Raw genomic sequence first — 18625 nt, forward strand, 5'->3', positions numbered from 1 at the left:
TGTTTACCATGTATGGACTGGCTCCCTACGGCATGCCAAAAAGTGAGCGCTTGTGTTTGTCGTCTTTTCTGTTGTCCTTGTCATAGTCGCGCTCTAATTTTCCAAGCTAACCACTATGTTAACTTCATGCTGGCATTAAAGTGATGAAACAAGTAAAACCAGAGAACCCACTGCAACCACACAATTAGGCTTATTGGAGGTAACTTTTTGGCGGCTGGAAATCGCCACAAAAACTCGTCCCTGGAATGCGAAAAGGTGTTTGGAGTGTCACCACTCTTTCGCGTGCTTCCTTTATTATCTGGTCTAATTTCATGAGGAGGAGATGAGGAGAAAGAAATGACGGAAAGGCCGGGAGGCTTACCAGGTGTAGAGCCCGGTTTGCTACCCTGCACTGGGGGAGTGGGGTTCAGGGGATAAAAAAGAGGGCGGGAGAATATGAAGAAATAGGAGTGGGAGGGCTCGCACTCTATACCCCATTACCCCGTTTTAGGCACTACAGTCTTTCATGCAAATTCGTTTCGCTCAGGAAACGTAGAAAGAATTTCGTCGCCTTCTGTGAACTCGATGGGGGAGACCGATGACCTAGGATAGTCTCTACTGTAAGTGGTCGATTGTCCAATCGGCTGAGCGCGGTGGAAAGCACGCTCCTTGACGAGTATTCGGGGCAGCGACACAGCACGTGCCCTATAGTCTCTTCCGCCCCACATTGGGCGCTGGTGGCCATCCCGATGAGGAAGGAGTAGGCTTTCGTGAAGGCCACTCCCAACCAGTCTACAAAGTAAAGTCGACTGGGGTCGAGACGACCCATACGGAAGACGGCGCTGAAGAAGGGGGTCTTGCTTATAGAGACGGTGATTCGAAAAGTCCGGTGTGTTTCAGTGCTTCATGTTGATTCTACGAGCGAAGAGTCCTCGCGGCATCGGACCTTGAAAGCGGAAGCAGGATGGTGCGTTCGCTCTCGTGGCCTGCACGAGCAGCTTCATTGGCCAACACGTTGCGGTAATTCCGCAGTGACCTTGAAGCCACTGGAATATTAAGGCGATAGCGTTATTAGGCTCATTTTTTCGATTCCCCCGTGGCTCCTAGCCGCCCGCTATCAGCCATGCTCATCAGGCGTCCACGGAAATACGTCACCGCTGCCGCCCGGAAGCTACGACTGAGGCAGCAAAATTCGAGGGCTCCGCTGAATCTGTAACGGTGGTGCAGCGGCAACAGAAGGTTGGAAAGGGGGACAATGATACAACGCCGGGTACGAAAGAAAGAACACGCGTTTTCAGCAGGTGCCGCGCCTGCGCGGTGAAGTTTGTTCTATGTCCACTCAGTGGTAGCATGCCCGGCAGACACAGTCGCCAGCCGTAGCCACAACTGACGCCATAACATCAAAGCGTGTTTCCACCAGTAGATCAAAAATGTAAATTTCCGGTGATTCATGCCCCGAAGCTACACATGGGCTCTGAGGCACGCCGTAGTGAAAGTCTCCGGACGAACTTAGACCACTTTAGATTCTTTAACGTGCGCCTGAATCTCGACACAGTGGAGATTTTGGTTTCTGCGTCCACTGAGAAAACGGCCGCCGCGGCCAAGAATTGAACCCTCGTCCTTGGGATCAGCAGCGCAACGCCTTACCCACTGAGCCACCGCGGCGTGTTTACCACCGGGACTTTTGCCTGAACCAACACTGGATGACCTTAGTAAAAAGGGGGGCAAAGGATTAACGCCGGCCACTCAGAAATCAAGGAAGACAGATTATAAGCAGAAAATAAGTAAACTAAAGCCCGCTATATAGCGTCTAACCACAGCAGTTTCTAATGTACTTTTCAATATTCCCACTGTTCTGTCTCCGCTGCAAACTCTGTGGGCCAAGCGACAGATGGCGACACGCGACCAAGTTAAAAATTGTCCTAAAAATAGGTGCGAATATCCTCCCAGAGAACAACCACGTAAGAATGCTCGGCGGGGTTCTATACAAGAGGTAGTGCCAAACCCACAATCGCCAAAAACAGAAAATTTTTAACCAAACGTCCACAAACAAAACGCCCAACCACGAGCAGAGCAAGAAAAAGCGAAAAGAAACGATAATATTCCTGCAACCACTGATCATGACCCGAATATTGTAGAGCCTACAGTACCACAAATTTATATGATGTTGGTTATAGTGATGCATATGTCCTCAACTTAAGAATTGGAGCAACCCCTCTCCTAGAACCAAGAAAGTGGACGGAAAAACAAATTCTGGAGGGGCCATCGTGTAGAAGACAGGCACCCCCCCCCCCCCCTTTCCCTTTGAAAAGAAGCTATTGTACGCCATGCTAGACATGACAGCGATCCAGCGACCCCGCATAGAAACTCTCCTCTGCCAAAAATATGGATACAATCCTACACGAGAGCCGATATGGCAGAACCAAGTTCATTCGGGGAAAGTTCCATTATTTCCAAAGCCTTTGTCAATTCTGAGACACGGCGATTAAAATCCCTCGTTGCTAGTCTTTCTTTTTTCGATGGCCTTTAGTGCTCGTGAAGAACAGATCGCAAATGCAGCAACTGCGTACGAAGAAGCTCCGTGGGAGTTGAAGTATCGCTATCGCGCCTTACATCTTAGGATCCAAGCGTGGATGTCTCTGCAACTTTTTATGCCATGGCCGTTTGTGATGGCTCGATGGAATTTTTCTCTAATCTCTGAGGTTTTTGTTATAATTGGCATGATCGTTATACTGATTTGCAGAGTCACCGCAACATTCTGCCGCAAACGACTGCCTAGAGCTGACAGTGGCTGCCTCATCAACGCCGTTCCGTGCACATTTACTAAGCACGCAAGGCGGACGCGCAGCAGCCCAGATTACTCCGCATCGGCCGTTTCTAACCACGTTAAACACTAATGCATGAGTGCACTTACTCTAATATATTTCCCTTTCTCTCGCTGTTCCGGCGTATCACGCCGCGAAGGACACTTCAGCCCTTTTTAGCGGCCTTTCTGTTCCGTGCGCTGCATGCATGCGCTTGTACCAGACGCATTGTCTTAAGCTGGCTGCTCTCCAAGCTCGGAATTGTTTGCCTATTTTACCAGACAGCCACTTTCTGTCACAGAGACTCGTCGAAAATGCTTGCAAGGGCCCTGTGGGCATTCAGATGAACAACAAAAAGTTAAAGGATAGCTATTCAAATGTTTTTCAGCGAGGCGTAGACTGTCTTGTGTTTGTTGATTTCGGGGAGCTTTTGTGGCTGCAGGAACGGGCGTTTAGTGAGGCTGTGCGTTTTCGCTAGCATAACAGACCAGGGGGGTTTTGTGTAGGAGACTTTTGTATCGCTTATGGGACCACACTTAAGATGATAACGCGAGGCGCAAGCGAAAGAGGAAGTGTCAACAAACATATAAGGCTTTCACCTCTAACACACGTACGGAAAAAGTATCCAGTCAATGCACCTATTAAGAAGTACAAACTGATTGCAGCACCCCTTCGCCCTTGATTACTCCAACGAATATTTTTATAGGTTTTAATGTAGGATATTGGCCTCGATGCCCAGCACTGGAGAGGCTGGCGCTGCGATCGTTTTGACGTCACTCGAAGGATCACCGTTCCTATCTTGCTGCGTAGTTGGCTTGCAGCGCGTGACACTTCTCTTAGGAGGCGGGTTCTACAACTATTTTCGTGTTAATTTCCATGGTTTGAAGTTAATTCTCACTGCGTCAAACTTGTCAAACCGTATCAACTGTGGTACAGTCTCCGCAAACAATGATGTATGCGACCGAAGCGTGCGCTGCGGGTGGTTTCCTCGGTCAACAATGTAGACTACGACGATCACCGAGCTAAGTTTCTAGATTTCCCTTGTTCGCAACAAAGGTTTATTAAAGCAGGAGATCATGAAGCGTTTGCTGCTCGCAGAAACGCTCCGCACACACACCCGCCGTGCCTGCCCGCACGGCTGACAGAGCAGCCCGCACCGACTCAGGTCGCGGCAGCAACAACTTGTAGCCACTTTTTAAAATCACACTAGTCGTGCAAAAGTAATTCCACATTGATGAAAGTGGATGTTATTGTGGTGAAAAATTGTGCTAGGTAGTGTCATCTGCTGTGTTTTTCAAAGCGATGCTCAAATATCTGCCGCGATCTACGCCGACCGGACGCGGAGGTCGGACCCTAACCAGCATTCACCGCATTGCAAGTTCTGCGGACAAACAGGCTCCCTGTATCACATAATTTGGGAATGCAGTCAAAACCCAGACTTGCCACCCCCTTTTTCTAGCCCAAACCTCGAGCAGTGGGAGACTGCGTTGTCCAGCGCACACCTCGCCGACCAGGTCATGCTGACGGAGAGGGCTGAACGTGCGAAGACAGCGTTTGGACTTCTGGACTGAGAAGCCACTCCCACGCATAAATACGCTAAATAAAAGTTGCTCTCTCTCTCTCTCTCCCGGCACCGCTGGCAACGGCGCGCCGCCGGCAGCCGATCGCGGGGGCCGTGCCCGTTCACGTACAGTGTGGCGAGTGCCGAAGGATGGCGATACCTACGCGCAAGCATCGGCCGAGGCCGTGGCAGGTATCTTGATCATCGATCGCTTAAACGGCAATCACCGTTGATACAAAGTTACTCATACAAAAAAGGGGGGTGACAGTAAGGTGAAAAGTTGTTTAAGGGACTGTCATTCGCAACTGTAACGATAGCGGCGATGAAATATCTGCCACGATGCTAAGCCTAAAGTTCCCAACATTCGATTAGGTGTATCCGAAGCCGGCGGTGAGCTGTTGGAGAAGACCCTCTCGTCGCGCGCGTGCGTGTTGCGTTTGGGTTCCTGTAACTTCTTGTGGGCCCCCAACGCTCGGTTCTCCTATTATAAAACTCCCCATTACCCCAAATCATTAACGACGTGTTTCGCTTCGTACACAGCCTCGCCCTTTGTGAGCAATCGTGAGTTTCGAAATTGATGCTAGAGAAAGTCAGGCTCACTGTAAACAGACAAAGCCCGCGTTGCAATTATCTATTCCCACGCCGAAGTCCTAATGAAAACTAAATATAGCCATGTCCAAACCCGCTCGAAGGCGTTGAAAACTCGCGTTCATAACATTCATACATTGCGGACAAGTTGTCGCGAAAAGTAAACAGTCGTGCATGGTACAGGCTACAGCAGTGATCGTTAATCAAATCTGGGCATAACTATGAAAAACGTTGAACGGACTGTTATGCCGCAGGGCAAACTTTCAAATAAAAAAAAGGCACTGCTTAAGCCATGACTGCACACCGTAGCAGCACTTTTAAGCATGTGCGGCGAAGCAATCCGATCGCCCTTCTGGCGTAGTCATTCATTTACCAGGCGATCCGAGCAGTACGCGCGGTGAGATCACAAGTGAGCGACGCGTTTCCGTCTCTGTTACAAGGTGTCTCCCTGCACGCACAGTCTCGTACACATGTCCCGTCACAAGTATTTCATAAGGAATTTACAGCGTACTTTTCGCATCAGTTGCATCGTCCTTGGCGTTATCTGCGTACGAGCTGTGGGTCGCGATACTACCTAAACGCGGCGGTGTCGCCGGGAACAAGCGAGTCGCTGATTGCTTGCCCGGATTATTCGGTCTGCAGACCACTTTTTCGGGTAATTTGCATCAAACCCACGTGGAGGGGGAGGCAGTGGCCACACACAAAAAAAAATGCGATCGCATGCGCACAGGAAATGTGCTGTAACAGACGACAACCCGACCCGGCGTCCAACAAGTGAGGTCATTCGTATGTGGCGCCACGGTATGTCCTCGAGGCCAATATGACGTCAGTCGTCGTTGCGTGAATTGCATGTTCTATTGTTTTTCCTGTTTGTTTATATTTTAAGCCGTTGAAAGCACTCGCCGCGGAAGTTATACAAAGCATTGAAATATGCATCGTTTTGTGTTGCCCGGCTGATATCAGAAGCTTTACACACTTGCACAAGACTCCTTTAGCACCGGCGAATTCGCAACACGCGCAAGAATACCTGCTTATCGAGTGAATTCCGGCGAGCTGGACCGCGCAACCGCGAGGTTCCTGACCGCTGTAGACAGTGGCGGCACTACGAAATTGGATGCTCCTGCTCCACCAGGGATATTATTCTTCGCTATTATTTTTATGTAATGTTATTATTATTTGCTCTGCCTATAATTGAATATGCACGCTTTGTTTGGGATCCGTACTATCAAGACGATAAGCATAAGGTCTCTTCGATTTGGCTGCACTCTTTGCATGAGTTCAGAGAGTGCAGCACTTTCGTATTCGTTTTTGGAGTGCAGCGCGCGCCCTCTGCACTTTCCTCTTCGATTTTGAAAAGTGCAGGCCGAGTTCCGAATGAGTTCCTGTCTGGCCTGCACTTGCTGCTGAGTGAGTGCAGAAGCTGCAGAAGGATGGCGGACGCGCAGAGCTTTGTGCCGCCATGCGCCGAGCAGACGACAATGAACGTCGATATCGGCGGCGTCATGAAGAATGTGACTATCGTGTACGATATTAATGGTGACTTTCTGAAGAGTGGAAACGGCTACACTTACGAAGCGTCAGGTCAGTCTTTTTCCTCTCGGTGGAGTGTTCAGTCGCCGCTAGCACGTGGGTCTTGCGCGCTGGTCAAAAGAAAAACAAAAGGAAAAAAACTTAAGCCAAGTTTACTCCAGTGAGTTGCTTGCTACATTGAACTGCTCGCAGGTTTTTTAATTGCATTCAACCGGCGCCTTTATTCTTAGCTCATTAGTAATAGTATTTGTCTTCGTGTTCCGTTCAACAACGGATTTGACCCCACGGCTGGTGCCCGCAATGTTGATTTCGTCTATGCAATTGCAGCAAATAAATTTTGTGTCATTTGTTTTATATACCAGATCGGCAAATAAAAAACAATTTGAGGTTTCATGCCGGCAAGGGACGGCCGCGGATTCAAAGCATGCTAAGTTGTGGATTCATTACAAAGCTTGTCAGGACGCTCGATCCGCAAGCAGCTCTAATAAGTTTGAAATCGATGATAAAACTCTCGGTGCTTTATCCACAGATGTAACAGCTAACGTTTCGTTCATCGAATGCCAAGTGTAGGACAACTGTCAGCACCACGGCATGGAACAACTCACAAATGCTTCTGTTATCAACATTTTCAGATGGAGAGCGTTTCACCCTTGCTTTCAAGCAAGCCAGCGAGCCCTCCGGGAGTGGGACACCACCTGCGCCGGCCTGCCCACCCCAAAAGGAGACGTGCTCTACCGGAGGGCAATCGGAGGGCACCTGTGACGATGACAGCGGTGCTGCAGCCGTGCCGCCCAAGCAGTGGAGCACTCAAATGACAAGGTTCTTCATAGAAAAGTATAAAGACATGAAGGACCTGGTGGGAACGAGAGGAGGCTTTCGGTATGGTACCTTAAATAGATATTAACAATTGCCAAACTTTATTTCGTTAAGGCAGAATTTACTCACTAAAAAGAGGCATTACAACAGGATAGGCAATGCAATAATTCCACTAGCTTCAAGACCTGTGACGGAAGGGATACAGCTTGTATCTACTTGAGAAGTATCTACGTGTAACAACTTTTAGAATCAGTGCAAACCAATTTGGTTTCGCAGTGTTGCACTAGGCTCTACTGTGGTAATATGCACTAAGGTGGCTATATGATCGTTGGTTAGACATGATCAAGCACTTCTGTGTCCAGTCCTCATTTTGTCTACCTTCCAGCTGCACCGTCTTTTTCCTCTTGATTGTCTGTGCAGTTGCTTCTGGTGCCAAATCCCTTTCATGGCTGTGTTGTCTGAAACAGTACCGATACTTGAGAAAAGAATGTTTACTGTGGGATAGGTGCAGAAACTTGGCATGCATTCCATTTTGCAATCCTGGTGCTGAAGTGAGCAATTTTGATGCTGATCCCCATGTCTGCTTGCATTCATATGACAACCATTATGTTGCTGCTGCAGCAGTGACCGCTATCTTGATGGCACTGTTTCACTAATGTTCACTGAATGGCATTTTTCTTATTTTCAGTACAAAGCAGATGCTTTGGCGAAAGCTCGCTGAGCTTGTGAATGAAGAGTTCGGGGACACTTTGACCGCCAAACAAACTGAAAACAAGTGGAAGAGCCTCGAGCGTGGCTATAAGAATGCCACCAAAAACAATAAGTCTACGGGGCGTGCAAATTTGACTTGCGATTTTGAGAAGTAAGTTTTTTTTTGTGGTCATCATCGTATTAGACTTGGCTGAGGAAAAAAATGTTTAATAGTCTTTGCATCCCACAGGGAGCTGTCTGGCGTTCTGGACAAGGAACATCACATACGGCCACAGATCACACTGGCCCCAGGGAGAACGATGTTTGCTGACAGCGATGCCAAGTGAGTTCCTGTAGTGCTAGAACTAAAGCGTATGATTGATCTAATGTGTGAATACACCTGCAGCAACGCATCAGATGAAGCAGGCCCATCGAGCCCTGGGGAGCCACATGAGGAGCCCCATCAAGAGTCTGCGCTGCCACAGGTTGCGAGCACCAGGGCTGGAAGGAAGAGGCGCAGCCAAGGCAACGCCAGCGTCATTGAGGCCCTCAACAGGCTCGCAGCTGGAATGGCGGACCGCCACAGGGAAAAAATGGCCCGCATCATTGCTCTAATGGAGCGGCAAAAAGAATAAAGCTGCCGGTTTTGTTGCAGAAATGTCTAGTCTGTGTTCGTGCATATGATCCTCGGCAAGGACAAACAGGTAGCACAAGATTGCATATAGCACTTTCAGTTGACACCAGGAGTACCATCTTGCCTAGCCATGGCAATCTTTGTCACTCAACAGAACGAGGACTGATTTAGAACCTTGATTTTATTGGATACATAGGGTCATAGAGAAAATGAAAAGCTACGCATAATCTTTGCAACTGGTGCATGCAATGCAATGTGTTAGCACTGTTCTGTTGCGATGTGCCTTCCCAGTGACTGGCTGTAGCGGACTGACTTCGGTTCACATTTGGGTCAATGTTGTCATTCCCAACGACACCAACTTTGGCCGGCATTCCAAGTCTTGCAAGGAGACCCCCTCTCCATCACACACAGGCTGCCATCACAACGAAGCAAGACTGTGCCACAGTCCTTGCGTCAACAAGGTGCAAAGAATGACTAATCTTTGCAATAGCTGCATGTAATGTGGCGTCTTAGCACTGCTCGGTTGCGATATGCCTTCGCAGGGACTCGCTGTAACTTGAGTGACTTCGGTCCACATTTGGGTCCACGTCGTCATTCCCAACTTCATCAACTTCGGGCAGGCATTCCATGTCTTGCAAGGAGTCCCTCTCCTCGTTGCAAACGTTGTGCAGCACACAGGCTGCCATCACAATGAAGCAGGACTGCGCCACAGTCTTTGCGTCAACAAGGTACAACCTCCTGAAGCGTTGCTTCAGAAGGCCGAAGGTATTTTCGATGGCCACTCTCTGTTGGCTATGCCTTTTGTTGAACTCCTTCTTCCAGCTTGGGAAGTTGCTTGCGTTGTCCTTGTAGGGAGTCATGAGCCACGGAAGCAGTGGATAGGCGCTGTCTCCGAGGATGTATCCCCCGTCCACTGCCGTTGGTGCACTTGTGCAGAATGGGCTCTCGCGCATGACGCGGGCGTCGTGGGCCGAGCCCGGGAAACCGATAAACACGTCCAAAAACTTGTTCTCGTGGTTGCACACGCCTTGCAGCACGATGGACGGGAATTTTTTGCGGTTGTAGTACGAGTGCGCAGATTCACTGGGCCTCAGTATTTCCACGTGGCATCCGTCGATGCACCCGACAGTGTTTCGGGGTCCCTTCCCCTGGCTTTTGGCCAGGAATCCTGTTTTGATGCGGGTTCTTTCCGCGCTGTCGGGCATGCGTATCACGTCGTCACTGATTGAGTGCAGGAAGCGCACAAAACGGTCGACACACGCGTGAACCGACGATTCTGCCACGTCGAATTTGTCCGCGATGGCGTACATTGAGCTCTGCGTCCCCATATAGGGACCGGGCGGCCGTTGTATGGCGCCAGCGTCGTTTCAGCGAACAGCGCCGCCCGTGGCGAACCGCTCGTCAGTGGAATGCCGGTGGCGGTCAGCGCAGCGTAGTTTTGCATGGCTTTCTGTCGTTTTTCGGCGGTGCGGCTTGCAAAGCGTACGTAACCCCACGGGCATTTTTCAGATCGGTAAATCTTCAGCGTGGATGTGACGTTTACGAAGCATGCCATGTGTGTTATTTACGCCCATACTCAGTATTTACAAATAGCAGACGACGCTCAATGCGCCAAGCTGGAAGTCAAGCTGGAAGTGAAAGTTCGTTGCTTCATGCAATTTTTTCATGCCTGCATACAGTTTCGCGAATCGAGGAGTATATTAGTAAATGCTCCCACAAAGCCGGTGTGTGCAACCGATCTAGGAATGCTGCAGCGCTGGCCTTTGGCAGTTGATGACGAAACGGCGTCGACGTCGTGCACAAGCGAAAGACAAAGTTGGGGGGTGTCTTCGAAGATTTACCTCAAAACAGAAATTGTGACGGACGACGCTTCCGTAACTTCATTACCTACGGCTGAAACGTGTTTAATTTCAGAGGAATGCTTTTACTACAGTCATCGGCAATCGTTGATCGAATAAATACCGCATGATAGTAGAACGTTATTGCTTGTCGTGGAGAAGCATTGCTTTACAAGAATTGCAATGGTTACTGGCTAGTTGGTAAATGGTTTTTCAAAAACCAATTCCTGCATGGCTGAAGGACGTAAGACAGGAGGGTGCCCGAAGCCTGTACTCAGCTTCACAACTGAATGCTGCGGTCGGTTTACAAGCTTCCACCTACGATTGAAAAACCATGCACACCTCCGTCTAACGACGATGATGGTTTATCGCAAAGCTCTATCGTATGGGTTTCCTTGGTTGCCTTCTGGATTTCAACTTTGTCTAGTTAAGCATCGAATTAGACCAGCTCGCAGTTTCGTCTTTTGATCGCAGCGTCTTTGACTTGGACCATTTCCCATTCGATTTCGCACGAATAAAGCTTTGTATTCAATTATCATAATAATCATTAGACGGAGGGCTAGATGATTTTTCTGTTTAATTTTGAACTTCCATACCCCCTCCAAATCTAAACCTTTTTCCAGCGTGTCCGAAATGTGTCTGTGGTGGAGGACTCGGGCTCATGCACCCATATTTGAGGCAACTAATCGCGCGTTTTTGGTGTCTTCACCAGGCATTACACGATTTTTTAGGTACTCTGTAAAGAATACTTAAGCATTAAAAAACACCGGCTGACGTTAACACTGCCACATTTTTTAACTATCGGTTCCAGCCTTTATTCTACGCAGGTGGTAAAACGGGAAGGGGAGGAGAGATGGTTTGTAGCTTGGGCTTTTGAGTTGGTAAATAACTTTGGCTCTTGATAAAATGACCACCACAAACGTGGTATTTCCACTTCGGCTTTCAGGCTCCCATGCTGTCACAGTGTCGCTCACCAAAACAGAAGGTACAAAGCTTAAGGTTACAGAAAGTGTAAATTACCGCAACATTTATACGGCTACACGGTAATCCATCTCGTATGCAGGTGCCTTTCAATTTAAAGCACACGTATATCCCAGCGCTAAGGCTGGCGTGGAAACAGTAGTCATTGAAACCAGTGGAGATAATTTCAAGTGGTAGAAATGAATTCTAATATTGCTAATAGTTTTATTCCTACTCAGATCGCGTGGAGCCAGGCGCAGAGCGCTGCAAAAAGCGCTCGTGTCAATGTAGCCCTTCCCCAACTTTACAAGCATCCAATAAGTTTGCGTAGCCGTTAGTGCATTTAAGAAGAAAATAATACTAATAATAGTAGTTTTATTCGTACTCAGAATGGGTGGAGCCAAGCGCAGATCGCTGCAAAAAGCGCTCATGCGATTGCAGCCGATACCCAACTTTAGACGCGTCCGACAACTTTACGTAGTCATTACTGCATCTAAGAAGCCAACACACCTGTCCAGACTTCGTTTCATCTCATATGTCTGCTCACAACGCCACCGAAACATACAAAGCACCGAAGCAAACACAACAAAAACAACTGGAGGCTGTGTAGTTCAATGCACCGGCTCATTCCACTGACGAGCGGAGCGCCGAGTGGTGGCGCCACCCGTCTAGCTGCCCGGTCCCTATACACAAGGGCTATAAGGCAGGTTTCCTCAGCAGATATCTGTGGGCGGCCACGCACAGAGCTTGGGAAGAAAGATGAGCACTTGAAGCGCGCACTAACAGCGTCAAACGTGGCCCGGGACAATCTAAATAGCCTCTTAAACTCGAAGTCGTAATACGTGGAAACCACGTTCTCGTAGTACCCCGGTACACGATTCCTGTCAGTTCTCACCAAGGCGCAGGCAGCCATAATGCAGGCGGCGTCGAACTCGTCATCGCTGTCTGAGTCCAGCAGTTCCACAAGCGCTTGACTGTAGATTGACATCGCGGCGCCCAGCACCAGTGGTACAAACTTCGCAGACGATGGTCCCACACAACAGGACGGGCCGCACTTCGCACCTTCGCAGACGATGGCCCCCGCGCCTGCCCGCACGGCCTGCACTTTTCTATTCGTTTTAGACGCTGCAACGGTGGCGCTAATGTCGAGCTGCGCGTGAACTGCGTGAACTGCCGCTGCACGCTCGCTGCAGGAGAGCGGAACTGATGCAGAAAGTGCAGCCAAATCGAAGAGACCTATAATATCGAGATGGTACAGAGGCGGGCAGTTCGATCGCTTCACATTTAGCAAACATATGAGAACAGATTCACCGTCATCCATAATGCTGGTAAAAAAAAAAAAATTCCAACACTAATGCAGCGCAGGGAAATAGCGAGACTTTTTTTATATTTTTGTCCTATCACAACAAACTGAATGTGAATCCGCGCGCATATATGCAACCATTTTTGTCACGCACATCGAGAAATCGGCGTGCATGTAATCTACTTCCCTACCAAACGCGCACTAATCTTTTTCAAGAACTCATTTTTTCCGCGAACCTTTACTGATTGGAATTCACTGTCTGAAAAAATTGCTTCCTCACAGTCTGCAAGTGCTGTTGAAAATGCGCTGCTCACTGATTTAGGAATGCACTAATGCCTCTTGTCACACCTTTTTGGTATTTTGTCATTTTTTTTTTTCGTTTTTCAAATGAGAAAACATTGCCTTTGTGCACCCAAGGTATTTCGCGGGTAGAGTCCTTTTCTGTTTGTTTATTTTACATCTTCCTGCTTTTTTATGTATTTGAAATGTATTATATGTATTGCTATATGTACTCTTGTATCCGGCCTTCATGGCCCTTCGTGACCGCAGTATACTGTAAATAAATAAATAAATAAATAAATAAATAAATAAAAATAAATAAATAAATAAATATTCTTGCGCTGACTTTTTTCACAAACTGAACTCTAAGCTTGAATGTATACAATTGGTTTTACACGAAAACTCTGTGAAGGTAAGTGCAACTTCAAATTAACTCGTTAGCAGGAACAACGATTACTAATTTTTAGTCGTCCACATTGCGATTTTCAATCGTCTGAGCGAACTAAAACTTGTTTTCAGTTCCGCTGTCATGGGGCGTGAATTTGAACATTTTCAAATATAGTTGTAATGCGCTCCGCTCGCAACATAAGTGCTTAACTGTGCCTATACACCCGATGTCCGCCCCAAAGCCGACCCAGTAAAACCTGCTCAGGTGCCAGAAAAATGCAAGCGAACTGGGAAAAGGTGTGTGGCTCTCGTAGGAGCAGCACAGACACGTATCAGCGGTGCTTGCACAACGGTGAAGAGACAGGACGCGATTATAGCGTTACAACACAGCTACCGGTTCGTTCCTTGTGAGGTACTTTCGGCGGAGCAGCTGCCCGGCTTATCACTCACATAAAACGTGCCCTCTCCACCCCTTGGCGCGAAAATTCAAAACAGCTCGACCCTCCCTTTACCCCCGTATCTTTGTGATCGGTAGGTATTGCCTGTTGGCGCCCCGCAGCAGCGTTGCCATTGAGACCGTGCATGTAACTCCGCCGGGCCGTCTGCTACGGCGCCGCCGCCTTAAATAAGCGCAGACAAGAAACAAACAGCCGCAGGGTCCGCGATATGAATCGGCAGCTATCTGAGCGGATCCGAGTTGGCTCCGGCAGCCGTTTCCTTCTTCTTTTTTCGGTTGCCGGGAGAGGGAACGGGTGCAGAGCGTAGGCTCCGATGGTTTCCCCGCCAAGGCCGTCCACTCGACCGGCGGGGGTGGAGAGGGCTGAAGAGGGGGAGGGGAAAGTGCTTCAGCTGGTGGTGTCTCCGAGAACAAGGGGAGACGCAAGGAAAACAACAAAAAAGATCAAATGCCATGCTCTCGAACGAGGAGGCGAAAGAGAGTGAAGGGGGGCGAATGGCGATTAGTGCGAAAACTGCACAAGAAGGGCGCACCGGCCGGCCGGCGAAGGATAGTGTCAGTGCGGTCTGTAGGCAGGGCAGCGGAGTGGGCGGCCTAGTGCGGGTACAGCAGACCTCGTGTTTTCTCAAACAGCGCGAAAAGAGCGAACGAGAAGAAGAAAAACCACAACGGTCCAGTTGGCTCCAACTGCTTGCGGCGCACCGACGGCGGAAGTGTCCGGCTGCTGTGCGGAACTGCCCAGGAAGCATCGGGGAAAGGACCGTGCGTGGAGCGGTCGGTGGGACTCACTTCCGCGGAAACCGCGTGTGAAGCATACGAGAGAAGGGCTCGCTCTATCTTCGGCGCGCGAAAAGACGCGCTCGTACAGGCCTGAGGATGCGTGTCACCAAGAGGAGCGGATGGGTGAGTCCTGGCTTTAGATTGCAGGAGGCGTTACCCAAAGCTTCTTTCTCTCAGTGTCGCGAGGATGACGCTTGTTGCCCATTCAGCGACGTGGAAAATGTATCTGATTGTGGTGTGGCATGAGAAACGGATATATGGAGACTGCAGTCGGAACGCTTGTTTCGTACTCACTCAGGTTTCGTACCTTCATTGATGACTCACACAAACTGATTGCCGAACGCTCAAATCATTACCCCAAGAGTCCGCTCTCGCTATTTATATTGTTGGTTTGTTGTTTATATGGAAAGTTGTGCTGGTTGCTTGGTGTTCCTCTTGATGTCGTGGAGCGTCTTGTGCCTCTCTTCGTGTTCTTTCCATCTCTTTGCGCTGCACAACATCAAACGTTGTTACTTGCAAGTTCTCTCTTAATAACGGGTGGGATTTCCCAAACGCCAGTTCGAAGCCGTACTGGAGTATTTTCTTTCGTTGGACGCCGTTGCAGAAAACCTGACACTTGAGAGGGGAATAAATTTCCACAGATATTTGGGAAGGGACGTTCTTAACGCCGCAGAGCAGCATCGGCAAATCAAGAACGAAGTGATTGATCAGGCGGGTATTTTATTGCAGAAAACGGAGCACTTATAAATCAACACCCACACAAATGAATACACAACAAACAAACCGGGTGTGCAATTATATAAGCTCCGTTGCCCATTGTGCATGCGCCCCCCTTCCACACGGCGCTTTTTTCTCTTCTCGTTTTCGCATGCTAGCTTCGGATCACAAACAAACAAATCAAGGATAAAAGGGCCGCAGATTGCGCATTCACGACGCTGGACCAGAATGTAAACGAGGATCCCATATATGAAAAACGATAAAATTTCTACACGCGCCCTTGCGTGCAATCTTTATCGAGGACACCATCACTAATGCATCTCGTCGTTCCAGGCCCTTCAACTATGGCCGTCAAATGCGAAACGACGCGGTCGTAGCTATTTTCAAGCACGTTACACACGAACAAGTCCGAGACGACGCTCCCAGGTTTACGCTCAATTCAGGAGCGTGAATTTTAGGAGCATACGTATTAATGGGGCCGCTGAAAAATGCCGAATGAAGCTTCTATTTTAACACCAGGATGGGGCCTTTTTCACCCTTTTTTGGCGTTTGTAGGTCCATGAAAGCTAGCGCATACATCAGATAACGCTGGAGCCAGTAACTGTCCCTAGGCTTGATCAAATTGTTTGCAACGTAACGTGGAAGACGTCGCAGATCGTACCCGCAGCAATTTCGCTGAAGCGGTAGCTCGCACAGAACCTAGTGTATAATCCTTGCAAAAAATAAGAGTATGCATGGAGAAGGATTTCGCATTAAGTACAGACACCGCAAAGAATATTTTGAGGAAGCTCTTGAAATTTGGTGCAATTCGCATCGTCAGAAGTTCAACGCTTGTCAGTGTTTATCTGTTCGGAACGTGCAGTCTGGCAGGATCATCTTGTAAACATTATGTTGTCACAAAACAATCTGTCACCTTCAATAGTAAATGTGTGCGTTTTAAGCGCACCACTCAACTTTTTCAGTAGTTAGTCGCGATGGGCCGGAAAACTGCCCTTTCGAACAAAGCAGCGAAACGAGCTGGCAGCATGCTCACGAAAGCTACGCGCAGTTCTCCGCCGGTTGCCTTATCGCCAAAGGGATTCGTGACGTTGGAAATCGCGGCGTGGAGCCACCGATGCTCGCGTTTCCGGCATTTTTCGGCAGCTTAGTGTTCACCGAAGCCCATCGTCCTCTGAGTATGGTCCATTTGTAAACCATGAACACGTTATTCTGTCTCGTTATTTTTGGTGACGATTCTGAAAAAAAACGAGGTGTGTGAGAGTGCACTTCTGTGTTTGAATTCAGAGCAGTTCGTCACATTGTACCGCACCTGTACCGCAGCTGTACGGGAGCGCTGACCAATTCAATGTAGTCGATGATGGCACTTCTCAGATGGCTGCTCAAACAAGGACATTTCGGAAAATTCTTCGGGCACTAGCGTGTTTATTGTCCCATGACAAGATAAGGTCTGGTTCAATTTTGCAGCTGGAACCGATCAGAGATGGAGCCTCGAATGTTGTACTGCAACGTGTGAGGATGAAGCCTCTGATTTCCGGTAATACGGAGAATGATCGGTTTAAGAAGCTTACAGGCCAGTGGTCGACATCATTGCGTGCAGCAAACCGTAGCTAGCGTTACCGTTAGTTTTGTTTATTTCTCAAACTCTCTCTTTAGCAGCGCGATGGCTTCGACTCAGAATGGGAAATAAACACGTCCATGCACACAACATCCCGGTGCCCGGGTAAATAAACCTCGGAAGCGCGAAATAACCCAGACGCCTTCTCTGTGCCGCGTTCTTAGGCACCCACGCGGAAGCAAAAATGTTTGCTGGACGGTCAGTCATATTTGGAATCTGCGCAACAAGCACAAGAAAAAGAAAGCGACATTACATGCCCATCTGGTGCTTTTGCTTCTTCCGAGCGTTTGATCGCGCTGGTTGGAAAAAGAAGTCGCGCAAGGCTTGAAGCATAGAGGATCTGGGGGATTTGTTTCTGTGTAAGCACTGAAGGACACACTACCACGCATTGCGTTAGGTTTAAAATGGTTTATTTTCATGCTCCGTCGTCGCTTTTCACTGTGGTAGTAGTAGTCATCGTCATATCATTGCGTTACTCATGCGTGACGGGCGGGCCCGGATCGTTTTGTCCGCAGGCTTTCACATTTCTCCCAAAAGTGCAACGCGTCAGCACGCGCTATAACCGGCGGCAACCGGCTTCGCGAAATGGGAGTCTGTAGCGCAAGCTGTCTTGTGCTCCCACTTTGACGCGCGGACGCACGTTGACGGTTTTCTTTGCATTTTTTCTTCACGAGTACCGTGCACGTGAAAGCCTGGACGACGACGGGCGCTCCTCCTGAAACGCGTGCTAACGTGCGCGGTAAACGGTGGGAGTTACGATGACCCGCGATTTTTTTTTTTTTATTGCGCCGTTTACTTTACGGCCGGCAACAACAGCTCCGATGTTAAAATATTGCCACCAACTCCCCCGCCTTGCTGTACCGCTAAAATGTCTGCCCGCCTCCCGTTACAGGTGCGTCCTAAGACTTCAGTTTATACAATTAAAGCGGAGAGTTGGGCGAGTTGGTTACTGACTAATGAACTCATACTTCTAGCGAACTTTAACACAGGACGAAGAAAGAAGTATGAGTTCATTATTCAATTTATACCTTCTGTTTCCCTACATCGTTCACGGAGAAGGAAAAAAAAGTATTGCACCTGATGAGAACATCCGACGATGTAAATCTGTAATGCTGGACGTGCGATTCAGTTTCCGTATGAAAAGTCATTGAACCGAAGTTATATTCTATGCCGATTCTGATGGCAGCGAAAAATGAAAATGCCCGTATGTCGAGATTTAGGCGCACGTTAAAGGCACCCTGCAACACTTTTTTCAACTTGTTTTGAAATCCTAAATGCTTTGCAGAACGTAGTCACCCGACACACCCAGTACTTAGATTAGGTGGTCGCAGAGTACCTCAGCCAAAAATTATTGCTCTATGCCCATCAGATAACTTGGAAGCTAGCTCAAAATATTTTTCTCTATTTCCCGGTCTTGACGCTTTTCGACGGCCCGAATTACGTCACTCAGGCCATACAGCGGCTGTTGACCAGTTTTCCTTCAGTTGCAGCAGTGAACGCTTTTCGATAGAAACTTTAAAAATAAAGCCACAAAAACAATGCAGACACGTAAGGCGTATCTGGTGCGACGAGCAAATCACGCAGTGCCGCTCCGTGCTGGTGATACCTGTAGTTTTCGCAGTGCTTCTGCAGACGCGAAGGAAAGAGTGAAAGCGTTTATAGAACGTGTTGCAGGGTCCCTTTAAAG

General features: G+C 48.7%; 2 protein-coding genes across 2 annotated transcripts in view; both read left to right on the forward strand.

Moving 5' to 3' along the window:
* The first annotated feature begins 6170 nt into the window (after window positions 1-6170).
* LOC144175179 (uncharacterized) lies at window positions 6171-8603 on the forward strand. The gene is made up of 5 exons (XM_077704284.1): window positions 6171-6513; window positions 7095-7341; window positions 7967-8140; window positions 8219-8311; window positions 8375-8603. Exons 1-5 carry the CDS (start codon window positions 6363-6365, stop codon window positions 8601-8603), a joined length of 894 nt encoding a protein of 297 aa, XP_077560410.1. The 5' UTR covers window positions 6171-6362.
* Window positions 8604-14261: 5658 nt separating this feature from the next.
* Window positions 14262-18625, forward strand: part of LOC144174176 (short-chain dehydrogenase/reductase family 9C member 7-like) — a 72377-nt gene continuing 68013 nt past the window's right edge. The window contains exon 1 of the mRNA XM_077702690.1: window positions 14262-14729. Within this exon, the coding sequence (XP_077558816.1) occupies window positions 14703-14729 (27 nt within the window). The 5' untranslated portion in view covers window positions 14262-14702. The remainder of the gene's footprint in view (window positions 14730-18625) is intronic.

This window comes from Haemaphysalis longicornis, unplaced genomic scaffold (genome assembly GCF_048455015.1).
Source record: "Haemaphysalis longicornis isolate Haplotype H1 unplaced genomic scaffold, Haemaphysalis longicornis Haplotype H1 scaffold_3, whole genome shotgun sequence".
Classification (NCBI taxonomy): domain Eukaryota; kingdom Metazoa; phylum Arthropoda; class Arachnida; order Ixodida; family Ixodidae; genus Haemaphysalis; species Haemaphysalis longicornis.

Coding starts and splice junctions, on each gene's coding strand:
- LOC144175179 (XM_077704284.1), top strand. CDS start 6,363: ATGGCGGACGCGCAGAGCTTTGTGCCGCCATGCGCCGAGCAGACGACA. Junction 7,342..7,966: donor GGAACGAGAGGAGGCTTTCG/GTATGGTACCTT, acceptor TCTTATTTTCAG/TACAAAGCAGATGCTTTGGC. Junction 8,141..8,218: donor TTGACTTGCGATTTTGAGAA/GTAAGTTTTTTT, acceptor TGCATCCCACAG/GGAGCTGTCTGGCGTTCTGG.